A 22,022-nucleotide genomic window follows, 5' to 3' on the forward strand; every position below is an offset into this window, starting at 1 on the left:
CCCCACCCCTCGCCGAAGCCCGCCCCTGAGGGCGCCGCCCGGAGTCCCGCTCCCCTAGCGTCATTTCTGACGCCGCGAGGAGCCCCGAATCTCGGCCCCCGTTGGCCCCGCCCCTCGGCCAAGTCCCGCCCCCAACAAGCCTCTCCCAAAGCCCAAGAGCCCCTCCCAGGCCGCGAGCCTCCGAGTCTTTGGCCACGCCCCGACGGCCCCGCCTGCTTGCCGGGTTGAGATCCTGGAGGCCTGGGTGCTGCCAGTCTCCTGCCTTTCAGCTCCGCCCCGGACTACCGCACTTACCTTTGACTTGAGGAAACTGAGACTCAGAGAAGACAAGATTTACCCACGGTCAAGCAGGAGGTCAGTCCAGGGGCAAAAGTCCAGTGGGCATCCAGTAGCCCCCAGAGGTCAACCAAAGTAAGTAGGGCTTGAACAGTGACATTCCTCCAGTCCAGGGGAGACTTGGGACTCAACAGTGTGGCCTGGGTGTGGTGGTTTCCCATTGGGGCACCCATCTTTAAAAGAAAACACTGGCCTGGCATTGTGGCCCTAACTAGGTGTCGCGAAGGCAATAGGTGTGACTTACGCAATCGAGGGGGAGAAATAAAGAATGTCCACGCACTTTTGCCTTTGTCAAGTCACTCAATACAATTTCACTCTACAGGTTCTTAAGCAAGAAAATTACAATCCTTAATGCTAGGCACTGCAATAGACATAATCAATTCACAGCAAACAATTGTAGATTAATTCTAAGCACTGCAAACACGCCTAATCATGACAGCTCATGACAGGCATTCCCTCTGCATGCTAAGTTCAAGTGTCAAGTCAAAAATCTCATGCCTTAGGCTTTAAGTCCAGAAGATGCACACTCACTCAGACCGTGGTGATCAGGTCAGGAACCAAGGCAGGCTTCTCCTGGGCTGGTTGAAGAAAGGGTCATTGTAGGGAAAAGTCACCGTTTTCACCAGGGTCAAGATGTGGCTGTAGAGTTGGAGAGCAGTGGATCAGGCAAAGGATGAGAAGAGTTGAGATGTCGGTCCAGGTCCTCATTAGGCTCTCTGGCATGAAGGCATCAGTGTCAGCTGGCTGAATGTCTGTTCATTTGCTCCTTCATTTATACTAAATTTTGGGACTTTTGACCACCCTTTCAATCCCTATCAGCTGCCACCAGATCTCTCAGCAATGTCATTTACCCTGGGGTTAAAGTATCTGATCTGGTGGTTCCCACCCTGATTTTCTTGAGTTTCCCCTTTATGGGGCAAGGACAACATGCCAGAGACTTCACTCTGAGGTTGAGATGAAGTGACTTGTTTGTGCCTGAGGGCCACACTGGAGGGCTCCATTAGGGGTGCCTGGTGAGACTGCAGGTTTCAGACTGGAGTTTTGAATTGGAGTTGTCTGCTCAGGCCTAAGGACATCCTTACACTAAGGAAGTCAGTTAACCTGCCTGAGCCTTAATTTCCCCACCTATAAAATGGGTGGCTTTGGACAAATCTCTTACCTTCCTGCCCACTACCCCCTCAGTCATAGGCCTGGCCTTTCCAGTTCTGATGCCCACCACAGGAAGCCCTAACCCCATATGATGCAAATGGGCCCTTTCCCAGCTATGAAATGGACACCTGTTATGTAGGGAGGTGGTGACCAGGGCCTTAGAGCCATCAACAATGGACAAGTATTTGGTTTTACTTGTCTTCTCTTCCTGTGCCAGCTGTGCCGAATGAGCACACTAATTTGATGTGTTGGAAGCTGACCAGGAATGGGGGCCCAAGCTCAGAGTTCACTTCTGGGACAGCACAATGGTCTCTCCGGTCCATGTGACCTGCATCACTGTGCCTCAGTTCTCCTCTGTGCTTCAGTCTCTCTTTCTAAAGGGGGCTTATAGGGTAACCCTGAGATTGGGTTGCAGTTATCACCAGGAACCCCAAATTTTGGGGCAGAGTTGTGGTGGTTACTGTACACACTCCTCCCCAAAAACTGGTGAAGAGCCCTGTTCAGCTTCCCCACAAGGCAGAGCAGTTTCAGGGCAGGTAGGAGGCTGTCCTCAGTGCCAGTCTGGGGCAAGTAGAGGAACAGTATGTGCAGACCCTGCCGCAGGGCAGGTGTGTGCCCTGGCCTGTGCCTACTCCTGGGAAAACCTGGGATACCTTCTCCTGCACAGACCCCAGATCCCTGTTGCCACAGTTGAATGCGGCCATATGTTGTATCACACTGTGTTGTGGCACCTAGCACTGACCCCTCTGCATTCATTTTACCCCTGAGAAGTAATGTCAAAGTCATAAGTGCCAGGACTGGGTAGGGACAATGGGAGCGCCAGGTACTGCCCACTTTCAGGGAATCCTGGCACCTTCTAGGAAGGCCAACATCCCACCTTCACATGGACAATGAAACTAAGGCTTAGAGCAGTCCCTTGTCCTAGGTCTAGCAGCCAGGAGGGGTCTTCCAAGTGCAGGCTGCTGCTCTTCAGCAATCCAGACTTTGTATAGGATTTGGCCTAAGGACCCCACCCCAACTCATAGGGACTACACACCTTGTATCACTCAGGATGTGACCTCCAAGCCTGCGGGGACATAAGGCCTCAGCTGGAGGAGGGAAGCTTCAGACGTGCAAGGGGACTACTAGCCCTGATGCCTACCCCAGAGGCTGCAAGTGGGTACAGGTGTCCCAAAGTCCAAGGGTGGGCCCTGGGCACTCTCCCCAACTCTCCAGGCTGGGGGTGGAAGTGGGAATAATGCTGGCATCCTCCCTTCTGTCTGGCTTCTACTGGCTGCAGCTAAGTGGACCCCGTGGAAAGTGAGCTCCTGCAGATTGATAGGGTTGGGGTCCTAGACCCTCACCGGCTTCTCAGGCACTATGAGTCTCACAGGGTGGGAGGACCCAGATCACCCTGTGCAGAATTCTGTGCCATTTAATGTTGCCCTTCACCTCCTGGAGAGCAACTGAAAACCCTGTCCTTGGATATTATCAGAAAAATCATTCAGGACTATTGCAATAGGGGAAAAGAGACTCGGTATAGACGGGGCTCAATCTGGTCACCATAGCATAGCCTCCCAGCTACTCAGGAGGCTGAGGCATGAATATTGAAAGTTAGAGGCCACCCTCAGAAACTTAAGGAGACTGTTTCAAAATAAAAATATAAAATCAAAAATACCAAGAACTCAGTGGTAGAGTGCTCCTGGGATCAATCCCCAGTAATGTGTGCACAAGTGCATGTACACACGCATATGTGCGTGCACACACACAGTACACAACTGGACTCAACTGAATATAGTAAGGACAATTGGGGATTTATAGTCAAGGGGCAGTGGCAGGGCTGGGGCTGGACAGTGGGTGAAAAATTACTAAAGACACCAAGAGTAGGGGGGCATTCTGGCTAAACGAACTGCATGTCCCCTCCAAACCCAAGTTGAAAGTTAATCTTCATTGTGAGATATTTGGAGGTGGGACCAAGTGTGATCAGTAAGATTAGGGCTCAGCCCTCTGAATGGGTGAATCCATCATGGCTCAGTGGAATAATAGATTATTGAGGGAGTGGCTTTGTTATAAAAACAAGCCCGCTCTGTATGACCATGTTATGCCTTCCACCATGCCATGACCTAGCAAGAGCACCTTCATCAGATGCCGGCACCATGCTCCACAACTAAATAGAACTGTATTCTTGGAATACCAGTCTATGGTATTCAGTTAGAGAAACAGAAAATGGGCCAATTGACCTAACAGGATTCTTGCTGAAGGCAGGCCAGGGCAATCAGACATCACCCGGGCATGGCAGTGGGGGATGAGCCCGATCAGTTATCAAGGGGGGTTCGGATATGGAGGATGCTGGGCTCTTGCTAAACTGACTCCACAGCTTTCTTTGCTCAACCTGGATTTAACAAGGAAGTGTACACGTGGTCCTAGGGGAAGGTGAAGGAGTCCAACTAAAGTTTGGTCAGGTAAAGAATTGTCAGGGTCACAAATTCCCTGTCCCTAACACCCTGGCCCAGTTTGTCACCTTGACATGTTTTTTTATCTGATCAGAAAGTAAACACAGTTTTGAAGTTGCACAGGGAAACTTGGCCCTCTGTGGTCGCTTTGCGCTGGGCAGGTGGAGCACTTCCCTGATTTTCACTGGCCAGCCCCCTCCTTACTGCAGGCTCTGCTCTCCTGACCCTTTCAACAGAACACCTCCCTCCCCAGTACATCCCACCTCCAGCCCACTCCCACCTCTGTGACCACCACCCCATTTCTTCCCTGGAAGGTGGCAGCTACTTCCCCACTGGTTCCCTGCCTTGTCTTGTCCCCATAGCCAGTCCGTACATAGGAGCCACAGGGGCTGTGACCCCGAGTTGGATCGTGTCCCCTGGGCTCACAGTCTTCCTATTCTTCCAGCAGCCACCTCTGCTATTTACAGACCTTTGCATGTGTTGTGCCCTCCACCAAAACGTCCTTCCTATTGCCCCATCTGAAATCCTCCCTCCCTTGGGCTCTGCTCCAGTGTCGTCTTCTGTGTCCCCAAGTCTCCATTCTTCAGAGTGTTATCACTGCCTGATAAATGGCTTCCCTACTGGCTGTCATGCTACAGAATCCACTCCACATGGCTAGTACGCAGGAGGTGTTTAATGAATGCACATGAATAACATGTTGACAACTCAGAAGGACAGCCAGGTGTGTTGGAACAGGCCTTTAGTCCCAACTACTCAGGAGGGCGAGGACAGACACTATAAGACAGGGTGATGGGGCCAGAGTGGCCTTCTTGAGAGGCTGAGGCTGAAGATAGGGTGTTCCCAGGCCAGGGCAGGGGTCATGGCCCCCATGGGCTGCTGGAGGCCTGCTTGGCTAGAGCCAACCACAACCATGCACAAAGGCAACGTGCGTGGTGAGGAAAAGCAAGAACATGCTCCTCCCACACCACACATCACCAGGGGGCACCATTCATCCATTCATTTATTTATTAAATCATTCAACAAGCGTCTCCTAAACATGTGCCCAACCCAGAGTTAGATCCCAGGGAGGCAGAGGAAGTCCTGCCCCACAGAGCCCCTGTGACCAGAGGACACAAGTAATCATGCTAATAAGTGCTATGAAGGACAGTTGGAGAAGCAAATGGTGGCTGGTGGGGCCACCTGACTCCAGACAGCCCTAGTGGTGACATCATTGTATAGTGTCCTCCTACAGTGACCCAGGCTGATCTGTGTGACCAGTGAAGTGGGGGCAGAGATCTTGGCGTGTAATTTCTAAGGCTGGGTCTCAGAGGTGTTGAGGCGTCAGCCTTGTGCCTTTGGATAGCTTGTTCTGAGGGAAGCAGCAGCCATGTTATTAGGATGCTCAGCCAGCCCTGTAGAGGCCCCCCACCCCAACTTCCATGAGTGATTCAATCCTCTTGGAAGTGGATCCTCCCTCCCAGTGAAGCCCTCAGATAGGACCATCCCTGGCTGACATCTGCCCATATATCACAAGAGACCCTGAGCCCGAATTTCTGATACAGATAATAATATATATTATAATATATAACATGTACTTATATATATTGCAATAACCAAAAGGCGGAAACTGTTCAGATGTCCATCAGTGGATGAAAGGATAAATAATATGTGGTCCATTCATACAGCTGGAATGTTATTCAGCCTTTAAAAAGAAGGACAGGGCTGGGGTTGTTGCTCTGTAGTAGAGCCTTGCCTGGCATCTGTGAGGCCCTGGGTTTGATCCCCAGCACCACATATAAACAAACACATAAAAAGTCCATTGACAACTAAAAAAAATTATTAAAAAAAAAAAAAGGAAGGAAGGACAGCCAGGTGTGTTGGAACAGGCCTGTAGTCCCAACTACTCAGGAGGCTGCGGCAGGAGGATCACTTGAACTCGAGGCCAGCCTGGGCAATATAGTAAGACCTCCATCTCAAAAAGAAAAAAACATTTAACAGGGACAGTGTTTCAGTCTGAGAAGATAAAAAGGTCTGCAGATAGATGGGGGTGATATAACAGTATGAATGTATTTGATGTCACTGAACTGTATGTTTAAAAATGGTTAAAATGGCACATTTTATGTTATGTATATTTTTCTACAATAAAAACAACAATGATAAAACAGGTGTGGAAATGAGCTCTGGGGGGCTTGACTGGAGGCAAAGAGACTAGGAGGCCACTTTTTAATGGTCCGGGCTTGGGATGCTGGCAAGTGTGGAGTGAGTTAGGAGGAAGCAAGCCAGAGGACTTGCTGAAGGATTGACTGAGGCCTGAGAGAAGGGGAAGAGCCCTGGGTGCTGGCCTGGAGGAAGGGAGGGAGAAAGACTCCAAGGTCCTCGGGCCATGCCGAGACCAAGACTAGTAATTGCTCTACCAAGAGAGCGCTGTCAGGGACCCCACCTGAAGGAACTGGCACACCCACTTCCTGTCTCTTGGGATGCTTCCTCTTGAAACTCAGCTGCCATGCTGCAGGAAAGCTCAGGTCACATGATGTTTCCACCGAGAGCCTCAGTTAAGGTCCCACTAGACATACTAGAAGACACTTCTGGAAGATTCCACCCCCGGCCACTGCCCAAATGCAGTGGCATGTGAGAAACAAGCAGAAGCAAGAACCACCTCACTGAGCCCAGAAAATATGCAGAAAGAACCAGGACAGGGGGTGGGGGGGGTGGAGACAGCATGGGGGGGGCCACTGCTGTTGTTTTAAGCCACCACATTTGAGGATGATTCGCTACATGGCAATAGAAAAAGGAAGCAGACAGGTAACCAACTTTCCCCCCAATGTCTCTCTATTGGGGAAATATTCTGCAGAGTAGTGATGTCTCCTTTGTGCCCATTCCATTAATGCAGCCACTTGATGATCTGAATGACATCATTCTGGGGGGACTCGTACGTTTCTTTGATAATTCGGCTTTGCATTCTCTGAAGTCATTGTTCTCACCAACTCTAAATTTAAGACAGCTGAATCAGGCCTCAATGGACTTGAATCAGCATGATGTTGCTCATGGCCATCTGGTACCCCTGGAGAGTGACCTCCTGGTACCTTGTTCACCTGAGAGTGACCTTCTGGTACCTTAGTGGCTTGGTGAGGTCAGTCTGGTTGAGGTGACATGAGCAAAACCCATGAATGTGACTTCTTTTCAGGCCAGAGCATTTTGTGGCTGTTGCAAGCCCCTTCAACATCCCCCTCCTCTGTCACAGATTGTGGACACTTGCATTGGAATGGGGCATGCTTCACGAGCCAGGGGCTCTGGTGACACCACTGAGCAGAGTCCCTGCCCATCAGCTGGACATGTACTGTGAGCAGGAAATAAACTTAGTGGTTTGAGACCCTGAGATTCGGGAAATTATTTGTTTCAGGCACATAAACCTCCCAGATGTTGACAGATATCATAAAAATTACTGATTTCTTGAACCAAGGTTATGGTTTAGATATGAGGAGTCCCCCCAAAGCTCATGTGTGATAAAATGTGAGAAAGTTTACAGGTGAAATGATTGTTATGGGAGTTTTAACCTAATCAGTACATTAATCCCCTAATATTGACCGGGTGGTCACTGTAGGCAGGTAGCGTGTGGCTGGAGGAGGTGGGGTGTTGGGGGTGTGCCTTTGGGTTCTATATTTTGTTCTTGGTGAGCAGAGCTCTCTGCTTTCTTGCGCCTTTCCCCAGCTGCTTTCCTGTCTAACATTCCCACCATGATGTTCTGCTTTGCCTCAGGCCCAAAGGATGGAGCAGGCCCTGTCTGCACTGAGATCGCTGAAACCCCAGATGAGCTTTCCCTCCTTACAACTGTTCTTGTCCGGTCTTTTGATCACAACAGCAAAACAGCTGACTAAACAATAAGTAAGTGGAGAAGAGCGAGGTGGCCTCCAGGCAGAAGTGGTGCTCAGGCCCTGCAGGAAGCAAGATAGGCGTGTCCAGGAAACCACAGGCAACATGGTGGTAAGCGGTCCCTCTGGTCCCGGGAGTTGGACATCTAGGGGTTTTATTTGGGGGGTGGCAATTGGGGGCTAGCTCCCCCTTTGCTTATTCCCAGAGGAGGAGCCCCATAGCTTCAACTACCCTGAGGTAGACCTCAGCCTGGCTCCTGCTCCAGGCTGAGGTCTATCCAGCTGCACTCCCAGGTCGTGCTGCAGGCTTTGGGGGTGGTGGAGGTGCAGTGTGCTGCACTTCCTGAGGCTGGAGCGCCACAGCTCCCCTGGACAGCAGCTCTGCCCTGCTAGGCCCCTTGTTGCTCCCCACCCCTCTTGCCTTCCACCTTCTGCAGCCCCTCCGTGGCCATCTGGATACTCATTGGTTGGTGACTCTCAGCTACTAGGAGCGGCAGTGGCTAGGGTCAGCCACCTGGGCACACCTTCAGGGCAGGCCTCTCACCCCTGACTGCCCCATGTGGCCTCTGCCAGCTTGGTTCTCACCTTACCCTGATGGGGTATGAAGAGGGCTTGGTGGGGCTGGAACTTGGCATGAGGAGATCCTGGAGCCTGTTGTCACCCATGCCAAACCCTGGCCAGGGCTCTGAAGACCCAGAAGGAACTTGGTGGTTTCTGACCCCTGCATCCAGATCCACAGCAGCCTGGCCACCTGGGCACTGCCCAAAGTCCTATGCCTGAGCTTTCCCCTTCTGTGTCCTGCTCTATAGCCCAAGCAGGATATGCAAGCTCAATCCCTGGCTATCAGCCGGAAATAGGACATCCAGGTATCTCTCAGCTGGGAACTTACCACATCTAGGGTGTTCATCAGATGCATCAAGTATTTGGTTATCAGTGACATGAAAACTTGACAAATACTTTGTAGGCAAGGAGCAGCAAGAGTTACAGACCGCTGCTCAGGCTCCTTCCAGACCTCAGGCTCCTCTTCTGGTTCTTCCTCATGACCACAGTGTGGCTGCTGGGCCTCCAGGTAGGAAGCAGGGGAAAGTCAACTTTTTTCAATGGCCAGAAACAGGTCACACTCCAAATTGTGGAAGGCTGCATATATTTTTAATTGACCCAAGACAAATATGGGGTTCAGAGGTGAAGAGAGGATGGGACCTAGAGCTATGAGATGATCTCCATCTTTTTTTTTTTTTTTTTTTTTGGATACTTGGGATTGAACCCAGTGGTGCTTAACCACTGAGCCATATCCCCAGTCCTTTTACATTTTGAGACTCTGTTAAGTTACTTGGGGCCTCACTAAGTTGCTGAGGCTGGCTTTGAACTTTCAATCCTCCTGCCTCAGCCTCCCAAATCACTGGGATTACAGGTATGCACCTTCATGCCCAGCTCCCAAGTTCATCTTAAACTAAAACAAGAGTGCAGCATCTTCTAATGCCAGGAGTGCCCTGGTTGGATGCACACAAAATATAGCTGGGCTGCCCAAGTTGTTCTGAGACCCAGGCTGGAGGGGTAAGAGCTGGGGCCCTCTTCTATAAAATTGTCTTGGTAAGTAGTTGACTTAAAGGTTTGTGATGGCTCTAATTCCCACCCCACCCCCACCCCAGTGCTAGGAATCAAACCCAAGAAACCCAAGGTTTATCAGCTGCCACTGCCAGTGTGGCCCCATGATGAGCTGTTTGTTTTTTTTTTTTTTGTACAGGTGATTGAACCCAGTGGGGCTATACCACTGAGCTACACTCTCAGCTGTTTAAATTTTATTTTGAGACAGGGTCTTGCTAAGTTGCCCAGGCCAGCCTTGAACTTGTGATCCTCCTGGCTCAGCCTCCCGAGTCATTGGGATTACAGGCATGTGCCACTGTGCAGGGCTCCCACGATGGTTTTAAAGCGCATCCCTCATTTCTTCACCACTTCCTAGCTGTGGAGCCTAACACCCCACCCTGGACCCTGGGGCCACCTTGATGAATAGGACAGAGCAGAAGACTTCCAAGGCTGACAGCGAAACAGCCTCTCTGATGCTCACACTGTCACTTGGAAAGCAGCCACTGTGATGCAAGGGAGCCACAGGGGGTAGCCGGGAGGGTGGACCCGCTGGCCAGTACTCCATGAGGTCTCTGCTGACTGCCAGCAGCAACCCCAGGTCTGCAAGGGATGCCACCACCACAGGAGAGACTGAGACCACCCAGCAGATCCCTGGCAAGCCCAGAGCACTGCAAGGGAACAAGGGCTGAGGTTACATAGGGATGGACAATGGGGACAGTGGTATGCACCTTCTTTTTTACTTCTTAGTAATACAATTATTTCCCTCACTTGCGCTTTACATAGATAATACAGGACCCTCCATGGGTTCCTGCTTTGAAACAGCACCTCCTGCCCAGGAAGGTGCCAAGGTGGCCATCCCATAGTTGCTGAAAAGTTTATTGCTGTCTTCTTATTCTACTACGCAAAACTAGAATATCTCTGTCTCTTAAAAGGAGCCCTGGTTAGAGGGGAGGCGATCTACTACATTAAACGTAGCAGCAGCAGCTGGTTCAAGGGAGCCATTACTATAAAGTCGCCACAGCTGGGCTCCTTTGGGACCGCAGGCTCCTCACTAGGGCCCCCAGCCTGCTAGTGCCCTCCGCTTCTGGAGTCAGCTCGGCCCCGAGGGGTCCCTGCACCTGGAGGCAGATTCCACTGTAGATCCCCAGCTGGACACGCCGGACACGTGGAGTTGCAGGGGCCTGGATGGTGACGTCACCCTGGGAGGTCCATCGTGGACCGTATGGGCATCCCTGTGGCTGTCCCTGAAGCAGGCAGGCCCTGCCCTGGGTTCACAGTGTGGATGACCACACGGGTGCTGGACGAGTGGGAGGGGCTGCTGGGCCCCGGAGTCCCCGGAGTCTGGGAATCCTTGTCCACACTGTGGGCCATGCCAGCCAGTTCCCTGATGCCTTCGCTGAGGTCTCTGTGGGGAGAGGAGGCATGAGCTGGAGAGTGGATGGGGTTGAGCTGCACCTGCCCAGGTGGCCCGGTCTGGCCCTGTGATCTGTAGACTGTGGACCTGGGACGAACTACTGTCCCCCAGGGCTGGGGAACACTTTCCTCCGCCTGAGCAGCCTGTTCCCTGGAGCACATGGAGGCTGTTCGTCTTCCTTACTGGACCAACTGGACAGGCCTCAGGTCCCTCCCCAATGTGGCCAGGGTGGGTCCTGGTCATCTTCCTAAGGGGTGAGAAGGTGCTTTCTGGGGCTTATTCCAAGTGCATAAACCACCAGGAGTCTGGCTGCCTGGTCAGGACCTGGGGACAGGGGACCAGGAGCATCCAGGGGAAGACACCTCCCTTCCTTCCAGGCCTGTCCCCTTTAGTGGCCTGGAGCTGGATCACTCACCTTCCACACCCTCAACGCCCTGTAGCTCCCAACCCCAAAACATAAGCTGAGGTATCCTTAGGCTGTTCTGAGCTGGCCCAGCCCCTTCTCCGGCCTCCCCACATGCCGGCCTTGCTCCCTGGAGGCTGGGGGCTGCCCTCGCCCCTTGCCGGTTGCCCTCTCCTGTCCCCCAAGGCAGGCTCTCCCATAGGCTGACGTTAGGCCTCACCTCCTCTAGGAAGCCTTCCCGGATCCCGTTCCCACCCACACTTGGTGCTTAGAAAAATTCCAGAAAGTGTTCAGAGTTAAGAAATAATGTAGTGGTCAGCGAATATGTAAATGGATCAATTAGTTAATAAGTAGAGAGGAGACAGCTTCAGGAGTGAGGGTGTAGACTTTGGACGGGCAGCCGGAGGTCCGACAGCTTCCCGCGCACTGGCCATGAGACTCTGCACAAGCTACTTAACCTCTCTGGTTCTTCACCTGTAACATGGAATAGAGTGGTGCCCACACCTAGGTGAGAAGCTGGCATCTGGAAGAGCTAGACTGTGTCAGGCACATTGCTGATGCTGGGCGGTGTTCACGACATGAAGCCAGGTCAAGGGGCAAGCCTGGCCTTGCTGGGACGGTCATGACCACCAGGTGGCCTGCCCTGACCTCATGGCCTCAGATCCAGAGAACCCTGCCTGGCAACCAGGGACAGGGGTTTGGGGACTCTGCTTCCATCATGCCATCCCGGGGAAGAAGCTGCCTTCTCTGAGTCCCCATCGAGCCTGGCCAAGTGCTCAGGGTGCCATGTGTGGGAGAGCTCAGGGGAGGGTCTCTGCCCAAGTGTCCCCAAGACAACCAGCTCTCAGCTTCATTTCCTCCTTCCTGCCTCTTAAGCGACACTGACTGGAGCCAGCTGTCAGAGTGGCCCCCAATCAGAGAGGCCCTGTTCAGGGCTCCCCCACTCCTGGGGGATGGAACATAGTTCCCTACACAGCTCTGACCATCCTTGGATGAGGGGTACCTGTCTGACCCTAAGGCCTAAAAACTAGTGTCTGTGGGACAGGAACAGGCAGATATGGCCCCAGCAGCACCCCTGGGAGTGCCTGGCCTCATGCTTTAGCCAGGGAAGCCAGCGGCCCTCGTCCAGGACACCATGTAGCCTTGAGAGCAGCAGCTCTTCCCCCCTTTCCTAATCAGGACCCAAGACGATCTGGTCACAGCTCTGAAATGGGGAGCAGGTGCCGCAGGGTAGAGGCAACAAAGAAATTTGGAACCAGCCTTGGCCACCTGATAATATAAAAAAGAAAATAGAGCCAGGCGCAGTGGCACACACCTGGAATCCCAGAGACTCGGAGGAGGAGGCAGGAGGATCAAGAGGTCAAGGCTAGTCGACCCAGTTATGTTACGTGCATGTACAGATATGTCCCAGTGAGTCCCACTGTTACGTATAATGATAGCACATCAATAAAAATTAATTTAAAAATTAGAATTAAAAAAATAAAAAGGGGGCTGGGGTTATGGCTCAGCGGTAGCCCGCTTGCCTGGCATGCGTGAGGCACTGGATTCAAGTCCCAGCACCACATATAAATAAATAAATAAAGGTCTATCAACAATTAAAATAATACTTTAAAAAATGGAAGGAAGGAAATTCACGGACAGCCAGGGCAACTTGGCGAGGTTCTGTCTCAAAATAAAAAAGAGCTGGGAATGGAGCTCAGTGATGGAGGGCTTGGCCAGGCCTGGATTCAGTCCCCAGCACCACACACACACACACACACACACACACACACTCAACACAGCCCAACCAAACCAAGAAGGAGCAGAGCCTGTAAGATCCCTGTGGCCAGTTGGCAGGTCAAGCTCTGTCCATGACACAGACCACCTCCTACTGGGGAGAAAGCTTGAACAGGTCACGCAGAGGAACCGAGAGGGAGTAACATCAGTAGCGCCCCTGGAAGGGGGGTTTGGAGAAAATATTCACCCTCCAGATGAAGCAAAGAAATGCCAATAAAAGTGATCTGTAAAATTTATACCAGCTAAGAAGGCAGTAAACAAATCACTAGCTCTCAGTGAGGATGTGGCTTCTCAGAAAATATGACTGAACTAGCTTCTTCAGAGCTCTCAGAGAAAAATTTGGTGATAAAAATACACAGATTCTTTGGCCTAAATAATTGACTCCTGGAATCACCCTCAAAGATGTTGTTCAAAAGAGAAACTCTGCCAGGTGTGATGGCACATGCCTATAGTCCCACCTACTTGGGAGGCTGAGGTGGGAGGATCCTTTGAGCTCAGGAGTTTCAGGCCAGCCTGGGCCACAGAGAGAGACCCCAGCTCAAAAAAACCAAAAACCAACCAAGCAACCAAACAAACAACGACAACAACAAAACAGGCTTGGGTGGAGTGGCTTAGTGATAGAGTGCTCACCTAGCATGCATATGCCTCTGGGTTGGACCCCCAGCACCATAACATATAAAATTAAAAACAAAAAGAAAAACAGCTCTAGGCACAAAGACATTTACCCCCAATCTGACTATTCAGTAGGGGAGGAACTAACAGGTGTTGGCATGTGGCATAATAGGTAGCTATTAAGAAGGAGACATCCAGTCAGGCACAACAGTGCACGCCTATAATCTCAGCAACTTGGGAGACTGGGGCAGGAGGATCGCAAGGTCAAGCACAGCCTCAACAACTTAATGAGACCTCAAGCAACTTAGCAAATAAGACCCTGTCTCAAAATAACTAAAGGGCCTGGGGACGTGGCTCAGTGATTAAGTGCCCGAGTTCCATCCCTGGTACCAAAGGGAAAAAAAAAATAAAGAAGAATGAGGTTTCTAGCCAGGTGTGGTGGTGCACACCTCTAGTCCTAGCTGCTCAGGAGGCCGAGCCTAGAGAATCACTTGAACCTCAGGAGTTCAAGGTCAGCCTAGGCAATATAGGGAGACCCTGTCTAAAAATACTAACACTATTAATAACAATGGGATTCCAAAGGCCTCAGACTACTAGGGTAAAGAGGAATGTGTCTTTAAGGAAAAGAGTTCACAGGTCAGTTTCTGACTCACAGGTGACCCTGAGGCTTCAGGGAAGGACATGGGAAAATGGATTACTCTCTTGCAGGCACTGGCCAGGCTCAGCAATTACACAGAACACAGGAGCATGCGGGTCCCCACCCCAGTGCCTTGGTTTCCTCCTCTGCACAAGAAGGGCACAATGACGCGTACACTCTGAGCTCTCAGCCTGGGGCAAGGAAGGGGCACAACATGGTCCACGGTCACCTTGACAGCGCCAGGACACGGGCACTACCTGATCCTTGCCAGGCAAGGGAGCTGAGGCATGGAGCGCTCATCATGCGACCTAAGGCCACAGGGCTGGGAACAAGCACTTTGCTGCCTCAGGAGACACAGGTGGGACAGAGAGCAGCTCCAAGCCAAGCACAGAAGGCACTAGAGAAGCCAGAACGCCCCGTGCAGGGCAGGAGGTGCTCGGAGAATGATGGGACATATCAGAAGAACTCGGCGCCGTCAGCACACTCCTCCCAAAGGACAACGGAGCCCACGGGAAGCGTGAGGAAAAGGAGGGACAAATGGCAGCCCCAGAAAGCAGGAGGTGGGACAGGAGATTGGGGACAGCCTTCTCTCTACTTTTGTGTACTCGTGATATTTTGTCATGATGCACGTTCTGGAACAGAATATCCTACGAGTTCAAAGTGATACTAAAGTAACACAATGAAAAGGAAGGAAGGATTAAAAAAAAATAATAAAATAAAATCTCACGGTTGCTCTCCTCGAGATACAGCACAATCACACTCAACAAAGGCAGAATCCAGCAGGGTCACCCCTGGACGCGGAGCCCACGCGCCTCAGCCCCTACATCATGCCTGGATGATAGAGGGATGTGGGGGACTCGCCTCAGCCAAGAGACCCTAGTCTCGTTCCCCACGAGGGCAGCCTGGCCCTGTCAGCACACGTAGCGTCCAGGCCACAAGTGCAAACCCTGCAGCGGGGTGTGAAACACCAGAGGGATGCAGATGGGTGGTCTCGAGACCTCAGAAGTCCACACCACATGGGAGAAAAAGCCTGTCCCAGTTTAAGGAGCCCAGAGAGCTGGCGGCCAAGTGCTGTATGTGATCCTGGAGCTCAGGACGGTGCCTGAATGCCAACAGCCAGGTGTGGACGCCCTCTACCTAGCAGAGGTCAGGGCCAGCGTTCTGGAGTCAGGAAAGGAAATGGACTTGTACTGGTTCAGAGAAAAAAAGAGTGTGATGTGTACTGAGAGAGAAAGAAAGGGAAGGGAGGGGAAGGGAGGTGGAGGGAGGTGGAGAGAGGAGTAGCACAGCGCAGAGCCCTACGAGCGTCTGCAATCCTGGAGGTCTGAATTCTCAAGAGACGCAGTGTGGGGGGGCAGTTATGAGCACCTGCAGGCCCCAGCTGCTACAGAGGACTAGAATGACCCCAGCCTCTTGTTTTAGGGTTGGGAGCTGAGGCCCGGGACCTGCACCCCCTACCCGCCCCATGCCTATGGACCCAGGCCACCCACGTGGTGAAGCTGTGGTTGTCGTGCGCCTGGCTGGGATGGCTCCTGGGTTTGTGGCTGCTGCTGTTGTTCTGGTTGTGGACCTTGAGGCCAAGGTACGCAGCCTGCACCGTCTCCAGATCCTCGCCCCTCAGCTGGTGCCATAGCTGCGCCATCCTAGAGGAGAGAGTTCAGGGTAAAGGACACCGAGCAGCCACTCTTGTCCCCGACAGCAGTACACACGCAGAGGTGCGCTCCACACAAGTCCAGGGTGCACCTCCGTGCAGCTGGACAAAGTTCTGGAAGAGCCGGGCAGGGCATATCTGAGGGCTGCAGGCCACACAGCTTCTCCTGCAGCTGAGCTCACCACAGCCGCTCAGAAGCAACCAAGAGCAGCAGAGGAGGAGAGTGGCCTGGTCCAAAACCTGGTGGTAGAAAGTTCTAGCACTGGACAGCACCGATGGCTGCAGAACACCATTAGTGTCCTTAATGACAGCTAAGAGGCGACTTTCGTGTTATGTGTATTTTACCCACAATAAAAAAATTACAAACAAGAAAAGAATTACTGTGGGGAGAAAGAAGAAAGCCTTGGGAGGGCCACCCTTCCCCTGTGGGCTGTGGCTGACGGGCAGTCTGTGGGACAGTGAGCCCTGCGGGAGGTGGGAGGTCCCCGGGCCACCAGGCTGCCGTACCTGTTGGAGCGCCGCTGCTGCTCACTCTTCTTCACACACTTGAGGAGGCAGCAGGTGAGAAAGGCCACAGACATGAGCAGGATGATGGCACAGCTCACGATGGAGGCGATGACTGCCACCTTGAAGCCGAAGGCCTCCTGGGGCGGCACAGCTGGAGGGGAGACAACCACCAGATCCTGGTGCGGCTCTCCCAGACCACCAGGCCCAGGATGGGTGCCAGAGGTGGACAGAGCCTGGCTGGCCCCCAGGGAGCCCCACTCTGGGGCAGGCAGGGAAGTACCGGTGGCTTGAGACAAAGGTCCGTGCAAACTGTATCGGGAGTGGCACCAGAGAAGACTTTCCCCAAGGAGGAGCATTTGGGCAGGGTTTTGCAGGACGTGCAGGAGTTTGCAAGATAGCCAATTGGAAAAGCTCTGACAGGGACTAATGACCCCCTGGACTCCTACCCTTCTGCAGAGCAGAAGGGTGGTTTGGCACAGAGATGATGGCGGACACAGCCTCGGTGAGGACCTGCCCAGCCCACTGCCCGAGTTTCCACAAAGCTCCAAGCAGGCAAGACTCTTCAGGGGCCTTCTCAAGTCATTTTCCAGGAAAGGGCAAAAGCAAGAAAAATGCCCATCAGTGGGGTCAAAGGTCATTCACACACATGAGCCGTGTGACCTCAACTATGCACTGAGTACCAGTTTCATCAGATTCTAAGGGAAGTATGGGGAAAAGAGGTCCCAGGAATCTAATTTGTACCCTCCCCTGACAGCAGACATGGCTTGGCTCCTGGTCCAGTTCCATTTCCCCTACTCTCTAGCTGGACACTGCCCATCCAGAGTGAAGACTCCACCCACAGTGCTGACATGACCATGTTCTGGCCAGTGGGGGACAGAGGCAGTGACCAGGACAACTCCCAAGAATCTTCTCTGAAATATGGGGGAGGATGCTTTGCTGCTAGGAACCCCCTCACCCCCAAAATCCTGCCTGAAATAACTGCTGTGACACTGGGTCACAATGCTGGGGCCATGCCCAACATAGCCACCAAAGGGCAGGGTCCCTGGTCCCACAGAGGTGGAGCATGCTCCAAGCCTGGCCACCCATCCCCACAGTGGAAGCACCTCCTTGGTGACAACTGTTATTTTGGTTTTCTGCCTCTTGGAGTCTAATCCTTAGAGACACCCCTCTTTCTCAGAGATCCAATCAGCCCACGAGGGTAAAGGCCCTGACAAGTCCTGCAGAACATCCGCCCAGCTTCTGCCCAGCTGTTCTGCCTCTGAGACTCGAAAGTCATTTTTACATACAAAGCACATTAACAGAACCTTCAGGGCTTCCATTTGGAGAAGCCGTGCAGGGCCAGCAGTGCTGCCTCGTTAACCTTGCAACACCCTGTTCAACAACCATAACCAAAAACTCAACAAACGACCCTTCCCGGGACTGGCTGCTCTGGGGTCAGGTACTTCCTGTGCTCTGTGTTCTCGGTACCTAGAATTCTTGGCATGTGGCACATCCTCTCGGAGTGTGCCACATGCATGCAGAGAGGAGGGAATGGACGAACACAGCTTCCTGTCTCACAGACGACAAAGTGCCAGCTCCAACAGCACACACGGCCCCTTGGTGGCAGGGGCACAGCAGTGGCAGAGCCAGGATCTGAAGCCAAAAGATAAGACTGGAGTCCACGCTGCAGGTGGGGAGCTGTGAGGGGTCTCCAGGCCACTGCCAAGCCACATGCCACGCAGGGAGCAGTTCCCAAGCACGGACCCAGCCTGGGTCCCTGTGACAGGCTTTAGGCCCCCACTCTGGGCAGCTGCAGGGTTGGGGTGGCTCAGGAGGGAGGAGGGTCTTACACTTGCACACGGGGGTCTGCGAAGACCAGTCGGCGATACTCCCCTTCCAGGCACAGGTGAGGAGGCCGGAGCCCACCATCTGGTGGCCCGAGGGGCAGTGGAAAACGAGCACAGTCCCCACAGAAGCGCCATCGCCACGGAGGACTTGCAAGGTGCCCTTTGGGGGTGGCTGCAGCTGAGCACACGTGCCTAGGGAGAGAGACAGCTGTGAGGAGCAAGGGCAGCACTTGGTGGGGGGGGCGGCATGGCGTTGCTGGCAGAGCTGGGGTGCTGCAGCCCACTGTGGGGTGGCGGAAGATCCTCCAAGGGTTGCAGGAAGCTGGAGAATCACATGGGGCTCCCAGCTAAGGGACAAAGTAGAAGTGGACCCTGCATTAAAGACAGTCTGTGTATTCTAAAGAAACAAGCATTAGACAATACAGGAAAATACACAATTATCACCTAAGTGCCCTTCAATAGATGAATGGATTAAAAAATGTGGCATTTATACACAATAGAGTATTACTCAGCACTAAAAAATGACAAAATCATGGAATTTGCAGGGAAATGGATGACATTAGAGCAGATTATGCTAAGTGAAGCTAGCCAATCCCTAAAAAACAAATGCCAAATGTCTTCCTTGATATAAGGAGAGTAACTAAAAACAGAGCAGGGAGGAAGAGCATGAGAAAAAGATTAACATTAAACAGGGACGAGAGGTGGGAGGGAAAGGGAGAGAGAAGGGAAATTGCATGGAAATGGAAGGAGACCCTCATTGTTATACAAAATTACATATAAGAGGATGTGAGGGGAAAGGGGAAAAAAATCAAGGGAGGAGAAATGAATGACAGTAGATGGGGTAGAGAGAGAAGATGGGAGGGGAGGGGAGGGGGGATAGTAGAGGATAGGAAAGGCAGCAGAATACAATAGTCACTAGTATGGCACTATGTAAAAACGTGGATGTGTAACCGATGTGATTCTGCAATCTGTATACGGGGTAAAAATGGGAGTTCATAACCCACTTGAACCAAATGTATGAAATATGATATATCAAGAGCTTTGTAATGTTTTGAACAACCAATTAAAAAACAACAACAACAACAACAAAAACAATTATCACCTAAGTATAGTTCAAAGGCAGACAGCAAGGAAAGAGAGGAAGCTGGGCACAGTGGTACACATGTGTCATCCCAGCGACTCAGGAGGTTAAGGCAGGAGGATCGCAAGTTTGAGGCCAGCCTCAGCCACTTAACAAGACCCTGTCTCAAAATAAAAAATTTAGAAAGGGCTGGGAATGCAGTTCAGTGGTAAAGCACCCTTGGGTTCAATCCCTAGTACCAAAGAAGAAAGTCAATAGATCAATAGATTTGACTGCATAAAAAGTAAAAGCAGAAGCTGAACTCCCTAATCATTGAAAAACAAACATCAACTCATGAAAAATTAGGAAAAGATATTTGGAAAACAGGACGAAGTTTCAATATCCTTAATTTGTAAGAATCTTACACATCAGTAAGAGCCAAACACACACTTTTTTTTTTTTTTATGAACTAATATGTGAACAGCAATTGACAAGAGAAACAAATGGCCAACAGGCACGAAAACATGCTCACCCACACAGCCTTCGAAGAAATGCTCATCCAAATGAGATCGAATCTTTGCCTTATCAAGCGGCAAAAGTTCAAAGAAACAGGGCTGGAGATGTGGCTCAGTGGCGGAGCACTTGCCAAGCCTGTGCCTGGCTCTGGGTCCCATTCCCAGATCCGCACAAACAAATATAAAAATCAGTAAGTAAAGAAAAACCAATCATGTACATCAGCCAGGGCTGGGAAGGGGCTCCTCTTAGATCGGGGTCAGATCCCAACCTGTCTGGACAGAGCCTGGTAAGTGTGTCCTAGGTCTGTGCTGTAGACGCCCGTGAGAACTTAGCCAAAGGCATGAAGAACTTTCTGCCAAGACTCTGTATCAGGACACTCCCCTCAGAGCTACCAGGAACAGTGAAAAATTAGAAATTATGTCTCCAGCTGTAGTCACTGATTTATGAATCAAGGTACAAACAGGCAGTCCTACAAATATATAGGCAACAAACGGCTACAAAGTGTTTACCATGATACATAGGCACACAGGAAGCCTGGCACGCTGTTGAGTGCTCAGTCCCCATTACTTGGGAGGACTGCTTGAACCCAGAGTTCAAGGCCAGCCTGGGAAACACAGCGAGCTCCAAGTCTTTAAAAAAAAAGGACACAGAGAGATGCTCTGGATGCAGCAACCCCCGGATTTTTTATGAAACAGTACCAACAACGAAAGTTGGCACTTCCAAGGGACTTCGTGTGCTGCACACTATTGTACACATTTTACATGTACTAACCCATCCACAGGACGACCATCTTCCCAGGGAGAACCACCCTTATTCCCATGTGAAAAACAAGCAAAACCATGGTGTGTGTGTGTGTGTGTGTGTGGGGGGGGGGGGGGGGTTGTGTTACTTCCTGAGGTCACACAGCTCACAGTCACAGGGTGGACTCAGAACCACAGAAGGGGGACCCATGTAACTTCTCCGTATGCATGCACACAGCATGTGCCCTTCTGTCGGTTTCTCTCTCCCTGCACGATGCACCTGAGACTTATCACTTCCACGTGGACCGGCAGCTGGGCCCTCCTACTGCGGCGCAGGGCTCTGCTCTGGGGATGAAACGTTTCCCTGTTCCCTGCTAACCGGCACAGGTGTCTCCTCTATGCTCGGGAATGCTCAGTGAAACCGCTAAGGATGTCCCAAGCAGTGCCCAAGTGCAAGAGGCTCTTCTTTCTGCTATCTCCTGAGTTTCTGAGCATTGACGGAAGAGGCAGCCTGTGACAAAGGCCACCTGAGCACCTTTGCGGCTGTCTGCCTCCCTTCAAGCAGACAAGGACAGAGACCCAGACATGGGCTGATGGGGCCCATCTTCCATGCTGACCTGCTGTGACCTTCTTCTATCCTGTGCCTGATGCCCCCAGCTAGGACCATCCCCTGGGGGCCGGGCACACATGTCCCATTGAGCCTGATGTCTGGGAAGCAGTGGAAGCCTGGTTCAGGATTAACACAAACACCGCATGCTAATGAATGCTAGTTTGTATGACAGCCCTATAATTCCTCCTTATAAGCACAGCAAGGCTGAATGACATCCCAAGGGCACTGGGCAGGGAGACAGTAGGGATAGAATTGGTACCTCACATATCCATTGAGGGAGCCCACTCCAGCTTGATCTGGGCACCCTCAACCACTGCTTCCATCCCTGGCTATGGCTGCCCACCAGTGTCCCTTCTCCTCACCCCACAGTTGCAGCTGGGGACAAGGCTGCCATAGAAAACTACACTTCCCAGCTGCAAGTAGCCATGTGACAGTGCCTGGCCAATGGGATATAAATACGGGTGTCTATGGCCACTTCCAGGCTGGGAAGCAGAGATGTGTGGAAGGGTTGACCAACCTCTCGGATCCTAATAAGAGACAGAAATAAACTCTGGCTGGAGTTAAGCCACCATCTTTGTGGTAAAATCTGAACAAAGCTTCAGGAATAGTTTATCCCAGTGCCCTGTTGAGTATCTGGGACTTTGCCTGGCCACCCAGGTCTCTGAGGAGACAGTGATAATAAAATCAAAATAACACCCAGATTATACTCTGACAGGGGCTGAGTGCTTTGGTGGCTAGGGAAACAAGCATGTGAACTTGAGACTGTGGGGCTCTGAGTTCTGCAGGGCCACAAAAGTTGGGGCCCAGATAAAGAAGTCCCCTGGGCCTCGTGGGCACAACAGCTGCTTGCCCATGTCAGGCTGGTATAAGGAAGGAATGAGGTGAAATGCTGAGGCATTTTCAAGGTCCCTAGAACACCAG

At 51.9% G+C, this 22,022-nt stretch overlaps 1 protein-coding gene and 1 long non-coding RNA gene across 5 annotated transcripts in view; one reads left to right on the forward strand and one right to left on the reverse strand.

The window, feature by feature from the left end:
* On the forward strand, positions 1–15,688 carry LOC124101638 (uncharacterized). Its single transcript, XR_006854676.2, has 3 exons — positions 1–411; positions 7,653–7,877; positions 14,263–15,688. It is a non-coding gene; the product is annotated as an uncharacterized LOC124101638 (long non-coding RNA).
* Susd3 (sushi domain containing 3) overlaps positions 8,893–22,022 on the reverse strand; it is a 21,935-nt gene continuing 8,805 nt past the window's right edge. Inside the window, exons 2-5 of one of the 4 annotated variants that reach the window (XM_046457732.2) lie at positions 18,179–18,367; positions 16,350–16,500; positions 15,682–15,834; positions 8,893–10,017 (exon numbers count right to left, since the gene is read on the reverse strand). In XM_046457732.2, coding sequence (XP_046313688.1) covers positions 9,735–10,017; positions 15,682–15,834; positions 16,350–16,500; positions 18,179–18,367 — 776 coding nt within the window. In that variant the 3' untranslated portion in view covers positions 8,893–9,734. Of the gene's footprint in view, positions 10,018–10,070; positions 10,755–15,681; positions 15,835–16,349; positions 16,501–18,178; positions 18,368–22,022 lie in introns of those variants that run through there. The other 3 variants (XM_046457733.1, XM_046457734.2, XM_046457735.1) reach the window with 3 other exon arrangements.

The sequence above is a fragment of the Marmota monax genome, unplaced genomic scaffold (genome assembly GCF_021218885.2).
Source record: "Marmota monax isolate L192 unplaced genomic scaffold, Marmota_monax_Labrador192_F-V1.1 WCK01_AAM20220418_F8-fsc00231, whole genome shotgun sequence".
NCBI lineage: Eukaryota > Metazoa > Chordata > Mammalia > Rodentia > Sciuridae > Marmota > Marmota monax.